The sequence below is a fragment of the Cyrtonyx montezumae genome, unplaced genomic scaffold (genome assembly GCF_038088225.1).
Source record: "Cyrtonyx montezumae isolate F1298 unplaced genomic scaffold, pur_monq_1.0 scaffold_4, whole genome shotgun sequence".
NCBI lineage: Eukaryota > Metazoa > Chordata > Aves > Galliformes > Odontophoridae > Cyrtonyx > Cyrtonyx montezumae.
The window spans coordinates 10,814,408-10,823,059 of NW_027072045.1; the positions used below are offsets into that span (position 1 = coordinate 10,814,408).

Sequence of the window (8,652 nt, forward strand, 5' to 3'; positions counted from 1 at the left end):
TAACAGTTTCTTAGACACAGCTCTTTGCAAACTATCCACTCACTAGTAGAGGGCAACTCCCCCTCCCCCCATATCCTGCCTATTCCATCTGAAGAGCCCATAGTCAGTCACACTATTCCAATTGTGAGATTCATCCCACCATGTTTCTGTGATAGCAGTTGGGTCACATTTCTCCAGCTGTGCCACAGTTTAACTCCTGTTTACTTCCCATGCTGCACACAAAAGGATTTGCTTTTTTTTTCCCCCCCTCTTTCAGAATAGCTCTAATCTCCAAAGCTGAGCACCTCAACTTCCAGGAAAACCTGGAAACATCACTTTCTGCTATGCTACCTTACCTCACTGCACTGGTAGATGCAGACAGGAAGTCTCATGCAGCTCGCAACAGCCTCAGCAAGCCCTTGAAATTGAATACACTGCTTTGCCTTCTTCCCCTCCCCCCCCCCATGCATATTTCATGGAATTACAGCTCCATCAGGTAATTTGTGGCCTTTAGAGAAAGGCACAGCTGAGCAACATCAGAGTGGGTCATAGTTCTTCTAGTCACTTAAGTGGAGACAGGAAGATTGAAAGGTTTCTTTCCTGGGACTACTTCTGCTTCAAATATTTCACACCTACACACTAAGTGCTATGCTATGCTAGCATCTAGGATAGCTTCAAAAGTGTCCAGTCACAAAGCTCTGTTTCCACACTGTTTAGTTTTGACAGTGCCTCACTTCGATCTGCACAAGTCCAGTGACAAAGCAATGCCTATAAAGAAGAAAAAACTGTGCTTAAAGGAAACATTTGCTTTTATTTTCAAGACATTAGCATTACAACTTTCAATCCAAGTAAGAGAACAAGCTCAAGGTCCACCCAAAAGAAATACCTGCAAATAGGCCACAGATAACAGGTCACTTCTGAGTAAAGCCACCATTTTCCTCCAAACAAAATACTTTCTGCCTTCTGACTACTCCTCCAAACAGGAAAGAAGTTTCACCATCTTTCCAGCATAAATTCACCCAAACATTAAGAAATGTAACCAGAAAAGACTTAACATCAAGTTACACTGGAGCCTCAAAGCTCACACTGGAGAGGGGCACTGACACTTCAGCAAGCACATGCCCACTGACAGCTCACAGCCCATAATCACACGCCTCTGGACTGTTCTTCAGATAGAGGTGGAGGAAATGCCTCAATGTCTGTGGGTCAGTGACTGTATCCTTGACAGCCGGGTCCTTCCCCATGGCCTCCATCCAGCGTTGGAGCTTTGGAGTATGAGTCAAAACACTATGGGAAAAGGAAAGAGTCTGAATAACGCAAACAGGAAACCAGGAGAGCACTGAGGAAGGAAAACAGCTTTAGAAGTTCTGTTTTACTACTTGTTTTGCTTTCTCTCTCCCAGTGTAACCTTAAGCTCAGAGCAAGTGAGAAATACATAACAGACCATAGAAGACAGACTGGCATTTGGTAAGGTAGACAATTCTTGCAGAGCTTGCTCACTCAGCAAAGTTTACCAAAAAAGAGCAATTACTGTGAAAAACATCAGTAAGGTTCTGCTTGTGCTATTCCTACTATAAAAGAGACCCTAGTGATATCTCTGATATTCTCTGAGTTGAAGACAGAGGCTTGCACACCTTTGCCTCCCTCTTGAGCACTTCGTTAGTGGCAATTCTTTAACAAACACTCCTTCACAACTTACAAACTTCTCTCTCTAGAAGACTGAGATAAGTTGTGAAGCTTCTACTAGTCTGCAACCCAGCAGCCCAAAGAGCAGACACTTTATGGAGGAAGCAGGATTCAACCAACAAAATACACAGCCCCACTTGAACACACTTAAGAAGTATATGGCACATATACTTATACATAATAGCACAATTTTTTTGTTCTCTCATGGTATTCTGACTTTGGAATGCAGAATACCCCCATCTCCAAATCCCAAGTTCAGTTAATGTATAACTTTTCTAGGTAGCTCCTAACTCTTACTCAGAAAGCATCTTAACACATAGTGGTCCAGATACTTGATCACTTAAGTACCTTGGTAACTCCAGGCCTTTGGTCCTGTGTAACTTATGACACTTTCCCTCCTTATCAAGGACCACACAGGAAACAAAGCAGAGCAGCAGTCCAGTGTTCTCCTCTTACAAGAGGGTTTCCCTGCATATTCCTTATTCTTCAGGAACAATTAAGTCACCAAGCCACATCTAACTGGTCTCTACTCATCATCATAGTTCCAGCTGGGATAGAATTAGTTTTCTTCGTAGCTGGTATGGTGCTATATTTCAGATTCAGAGTGAGAACAACATTGACAACATACTGATGTTTCAGTTGCTGCTGAGCAGAGCTTACACTAGGGACTTTCCAGCTGCTCACATTGTCCTGGCTGCAAGGAGACTGACAGTGGGGACAGAACCAGGAGAGTTGACCCATATTCAAAGTGGCCAAATGGATATTCCACACCACATGAAAATATCCTGAGCAATAAAAAAGGGGAATTGACCAGGGGCCACTGCTGCTCTGGGACTGGCTAGGCATTGATTGGCCAGTGGCAAGCAATTGTTTTGTACATCACTTGTTTTCTTTATTCTATTTTTTTTAATTTCTTATTAAACTGTCTTTAATTCAGTACATGAGTACTAGCACTTTGCTATTTTTCCTCATCCCACTGAACATACAAATGTCAGCATGGTGTTTAACTGTCTGCCACATTAAAACATTTTCCCATTTTATCATCCATATCCTCATGTGAACTGACTCCTGAGCCCTGTGTTAAACTAGACCAGCTATAAAACAGTTCTCCACTGAAACTAGTTTCGTATGTTAACCCAACACCATGGTAAATGTAAGGACATATCAAACATATATTAAAAAAAATCCATTACAAAAGGGACAGATCTACCACCTATAGCAAAGCAAGATACAGTTTATTCTTCACAAAACAAGCCTCCTTTCTCAGGCCAGGATTTCTGAAGAGGAGGAGACATTCCATTTTAAACCTAAGGTTTTAGATTAACACATTTGAACCTAGGCCTCCATGCCTTTACTCTCTTCCAACACAGGCTACTTCTATGTTGTAGAGATGGAGATAAAGTCCTATATTTTGAATACTACTTCAAGATCTGCCAATTTTTTATTTATTTTTTTAGGATAACAGATCTGGTGAAAGGAAGCATTTTCTTATAAGATTCCTAAACAACTAATCTCTAGTTTAGGATGTTTACCCCACTCTAAAACTGTAAGAAAGCCCACAGTTTCTTCAGCAGACCTTAAAAGCAGCCCTTTGTTTCAGCATATATTCAAAGCTGATAAAAAGAATATACAGCAGCATTTCAGTAACATGCTAGAAGCCAGGCAAAGTACTCACTCTGTCAGCTGGAATGCTTCCAGGCGTTCAAACCAGGGCCAGATTATGTAATCAATCAGGGAAGTGGAGTCCCCACCATAAAATACAGTGTTACGCTGAGACAGAATCTGTGAGGAACAAGAGATGACAGTTACCCTCAGAAGGAAGATTTCCATATCTGGAGACTACAGTAACAAGAAGCCCTCAATTCTACTCAAGCTGGAATACTGGCACCCTGAAGGAGTCTGACAAGAAATATTAGTATTTGCTAAATACTTGCAGTATTTAGGACATCAGAGCTGGTAAGTAATGCAACTGTGATATCAAGTTTAACTATTTCATACACTGTCAGTCCACGTCCCCGGAGCTGGTTCAAAAACTGACAAAAAATTATTAGGGATCTACAGCTTCTGCAGAAACAGAAAGGAATTAATCTCACAGAGTCTGTTATTTAGCAATTTCTGACCTATAAAAAAGGTGACAATGGAGGAGTTGAATAAAAAAATTATGCACATGCACTTCTAGAACAACAAAGCCAAGTAAATATAACAACCAGCTGAAGGATAAGACAGTTTTAGCAGGAACTCTTCACCCACAGCACTTGAGTCCAAATGGTGTCAGGAAAATATTCCTAACATTGTATCTGGAACTAGATTTTATTCCAGGCACAGGAAGAACAGGAATTATAACATTCACATGCAACAGAAGGAGTCCTCCACAGCTCAGCACGTAAAGCAGCAGGACCACAAAAAAAAAAGCTTACTTGCAGCACATTCTCCTTGTTACACTTAACCTCTGACGTGTTTTAAGTGCCATGGTGATCCAAGCTTAACACTTTGAGGGATTTCCAGATTCAAGCTTGCTCTTTAGAAGACTAGCCTCCCATTTTTAGGTGCTTTGGCATTTTCAAGATGAAACTCCAATGACATTTAAACCCTGTCCCTCAGTCCTCATGATCTAACAAACTTTAAAGCAGTCCTCCCAAAAACCTCATGCTGTTTAAACCATCAGGTGTCTAGAACACTTAAGAGTTGCTGTTTCAGAGATAGAAACGTGGCTCCCTCTATCGGTTATCATCAAACACAATGCAACAACGTTCTAAAACATATGCCTTCTTGACTACTGCTCTATACAACATTCCTTAACAGTAACTACAAACACTGGTCTATTATCAGCGTTGTTTTATTCCTAGAACCAAAGCATAGCATATCTGAAGAAAAAATTCCATTCCAGCTGGAACTAAGACAATATCCTACAGTAGACTGAGCAATGTTTGCACAGCTCTGCCCTTTCCTGCCGTGCTCAGTGAGTCCACAGCTGCAAAACTTGTTAGGGTATACTAAAATAGAGATGCCAAAGGAATAGCAAGTACTTCACAGAATTTATAATGCCGGAGAAAGCCTACTTCCTTCTTAATGTTCTATACATTTGTATTTCAAGGCAGAGAAATATACTTGTTTCTTCCAAGAACTCAAGTATCCTCTGCACTACTCCAACATCAGCCTGATCAGATGAGTGAGAATACTTGAAAGCAATTTTACTTTGTCAGCTCAAGGGACCAGAGAAACAGAATGCATAGGAAAGTACTGGAAGACTATTGCGACCCATGCAACAGAAGAGACATGCTGAAGCATCAGTCCTTACCCTCACCAAACAAACATTAGTTGTGACTGTTAGAAACGTAAGAGGACTAGATTTGTGATAAAGACAAGTCCAGCAGCTCTTCAGGCTACCCAAGAACCACAACAGACACTAAATAAGAATTGCAAAGTTTTAACACAAAAGCCACCTGACACTTCCTGGAGTTCAGCTGAAGTTGTATTACACCACTGTATCAGAACATAGCCCCAGGCTGGATTTCTGCAAAGGACAAATTACATTCTGGCAGTGCTGCTGTGCATCCCAGGCTGAGGGGAAATCAGTTGAAAGACTGTTCATTGCTATGGTCATCACCTGAACGATAAGAGATTGGCTCCAAATGCCAAAGCATGAAAGGGGAAAACAAAACCAGGGGAGTGGAGAAGAATCACATAATTTCTAGGCTGCTTGCTATCACAAAATGCTCTTACCTCTTCAAGTTTGCCAAACTTCTCAGCTATTTCTTCTTTCAGTGCTGTAAGATTATCTCCTCCTTTAAGAGCCTTGGAAATTATAGATGTTATCTGTAAAAAGGAGGAAGCTTTCAATATGCCTCTCACAATATGCCAAGAGGGTCACTTGGAGCTTAGGATGTTAAGATGCTTTTAAAAAGCTGAAATACATTAACAAAATTCTTCTGTACTTCAGAAAAAAAGAAATAAAGGCTTAAAGGAAGATCAAATCCAAATAATAATGGATTTTACTCTTGTAGTAAGAGAAAATGAAAAAAGGAGCAGCTTACTTCCAGCTGCCTCAGTGCCAGCCTCCACCCCACACCGAAAGCCAAAACAAGCCTTCTTACACAAGCCCAGAGGCTATAGCCACCACTGCTATCTGAAGGCCTAGGCTGAAGGCTCTTTCAAGTAAGACACTCTTCACATTCTGCATTTATACAGCACTAGTACTTTCTACAGACATACTCAGATTAAAACACACCATCACTGCCTAGACCTCAAGTGGCCTACTAATGCTTCCTCTATTGTAAGATGCTCAAAACCCTGCCTCAGACATACACACCTTAACCAGCTTACCTGTCTTCCTGAATCCATGTCTTCACATTAAATTCTGAATGCAATTCAGATGCACAGTGATTTATAAGCTAATAGCAAGAAACCCCAAGTCTCTCTGGCTATTTAAATGGTTTCCCAACATACAAGACCTCTCTTCTCAAGTGATGAACGCATCATTGGCAATACAGCTGCAGATTTTGAAGCTACAATAAAGAAAGAAACAAGGTACTAATCACAGTACCTTTGAAAAGTGTTCCAGGAGCATCCTCTGAAAGGCTCGTTCATATGGGTCTGAAGGCATCAGCTTCCTTCCTGGAAATGCTTCATCCAAATACTCACAAGTGATTGGAGACTCAAAGATCAGCTGGCCTTTGCTGGTTTCCAGAACAGGAACCAACCCATAAGGGTTCTTCTCAAAGAACCAGTCTGGTTTGTTCTTCGTATTGATGTTAACTATTTCATGCCTAAAAGAAAGAAGGAAACAAGATCCAAAAAGGATCATCTCCATTGCAGTCTACTCCACATGCAATCATAACACTTCAACAATTACAGTACTTGAGAAGCTGACTCCTCATTCTCCTGCTCCCCCTAGTCCTCCCTGAAGTTCTTTCTAGGTTAAACCATTTGACACTTAAAATATTGCCAGGAAGCACTCCTCCTCACCAGAGGAAATCAGTGCTGACTTATAGTGACTTGTTTATTAGCTAGTAAAACACAAGCAATCTGTGAGCAGCAGTCCTGCCAGTCATGTTAATAACAAAGGTCAAGCTTGGCATACAGCACATGCTTATCATATGATAACACAGGGGCATTCAAAGAGGAACTTGATTGTAAGTAAGCCAAGTGTGAAAGAACCACAACAGATCTTTAATGAGACCTGATACCAGAGACCAAATCAGCATTCAAACCTTCAATTCCTAGTGTCATACATACAAAAGGTATGCAAGATAAAGGACAAAGATGCTGATATATATATTTATTTGAGGTTCTGGAAACTTGTCTATTGGCAGAGTATGAGTTACTTTCAAGCAGGATCCCAGAAAACTCCCAGTAAAACCAAAGATTTGCAAAACACAGCTGAACACTCAAAGCAAACCCTATATACATAAATTAAACTTCACAGCAAAACCACACACGGACTCCACTTTCCATTTCGTTCCTTCAGCGACGTTTAATGAAGAGTGACGGCCAGGTACGAAGGGAAGCTCGAAGCCGCTCCACAGAGAGCCCGCCCCATCGAGACAGCCTCACCTGATGCCCTTAGCACGGAGAACGAGGCGCGTCCTCTGCGCGAAGGGGCAGAAGCGCATACTGTACAGCCGGATCAGCCCCTCGGGCACCGGCCCCGGCGCCGTGCTGCCTATGGAGAAAACGGACGCATCCATTACAGCTGTGCCGTGCCGCACCCCACGCGAGCCGCCTGCACGCTCAGCCGGTACTCACCCTTGCCCAAGCTGCGAGAGTGATCACCCGCCATGCCGCCCTGCTCAGCCCTACCGCTCCGCGCCGCGCCCCAACGCGCTGCATTTCTAGCGCCGGCGGCTCCGCCCCGGGGCGGGCGTTGCGTGCGGAGGACGCGCGGTCGCACAGCCCGACAGGTGACTCTAGTTTGGCGCTGTCACGAAGAGCGGTGTTTCTGATGCAGCTCCTCCTGCAGGCAAACGCTGCCGTGGCCGCACACCATACAGCACTGCCCGCTGGAAAAGAAGAAAGTGATTTTCTGTCAAGTCAGAAACTTTGGTTTGGTTACTGTTTGGTTATGTAACTAATAAGTCATCCAACTGAAAGCGCGCTGTAACTTACGCCTCAGGCAGACGCCCTTTGACAACACCTCTCCCACCCGTGAAAGAGCCGCGTGAGGGATCGTATTTCTTGTTTTGCTGAGTACATACCCTTAATATGGCTTCAGCAATAGTTTGAGACAATAAAAAAACAAAGTGAAGGTATAAACCCAAACGTTGCAAGGTCTGTTTACTGCAATAGGCACTTACTGTGGAGCCAGAACTGCAGGATGACACAAGAAAGCTTTCTCATGCTGCCTTGAAGGTGAAGTCACAGGAAACAGGTACACCTTACTATGGGAAAGGCGGCATGCCATTGGAACAAGAGTAGCAAGTGCCTGTCTAGGGTACGGGCAGCCAGGTGAAGGGCAATACTTTCTGCTTGAAGACGATTGATTGAAAGAAGAATAGATAACAACAATTGCTCTTTAGGTAACTGGCTTTTAAAAATCGTTATACGTTTGATACCGTCAGCTTTTAGCACTGGGAATTCACTACAGTCTTCTTTCCAAGGCTGACTCAGATAGATGCGCTTGCACGATTACCCAGGTTAAGAAACTCAGGGCAGACAGAATTACCTGCATACAAGTCAGCAACAGAGGTAGCAGGTAATTACCCGAATTAAAGGGAGAAGCGCTGGTCATGCTCTAGAGAGGTCTTGCAGTTACTTGATAATTACGATCACAAAGAACAGAACTGAACACTGCCATGCACGAGCTGCGTTCCTGTAAGCGCGCGCTGGCCCTTTAAATCTTCTCCCCGTCCCCGCACATAGTCACGCGCGCTCATTGGTTGGTTGCTGCAGTGGCGCGGACCAATCAGCTGTCAGCTTCCAGCTAGGTGCGGGGCGCCGTCTCAGCTAATAGGAGCAGCCGTGCTTGCTCCTAGGAGATGGTGTAAGCAG

General features: G+C 43.2%; 1 protein-coding gene across 1 annotated transcript; it reads right to left on the reverse strand.

Moving 5' to 3' along the window:
* Nucleotides 1–1,017: 1,017 nt before the first annotated feature.
* Nucleotides 1,018–7,446, reverse strand: GSTO1 (glutathione S-transferase omega 1). The gene is made up of 6 exons (XM_065746140.1): nt 7,411–7,446; nt 7,219–7,327; nt 6,209–6,431; nt 5,389–5,481; nt 3,341–3,447; nt 1,018–1,266 (listed from the first exon to the last, which is right to left on the reverse strand). Exons 1-6 carry the CDS (start codon nt 7,442–7,444, stop codon nt 1,113–1,115), a joined length of 720 nt encoding a protein of 239 aa, XP_065602212.1. The 5' UTR covers nt 7,445–7,446; the 3' UTR covers nt 1,018–1,112.
* Between the last annotated feature and the right edge of the window lie 1,206 nt (nt 7,447–8,652).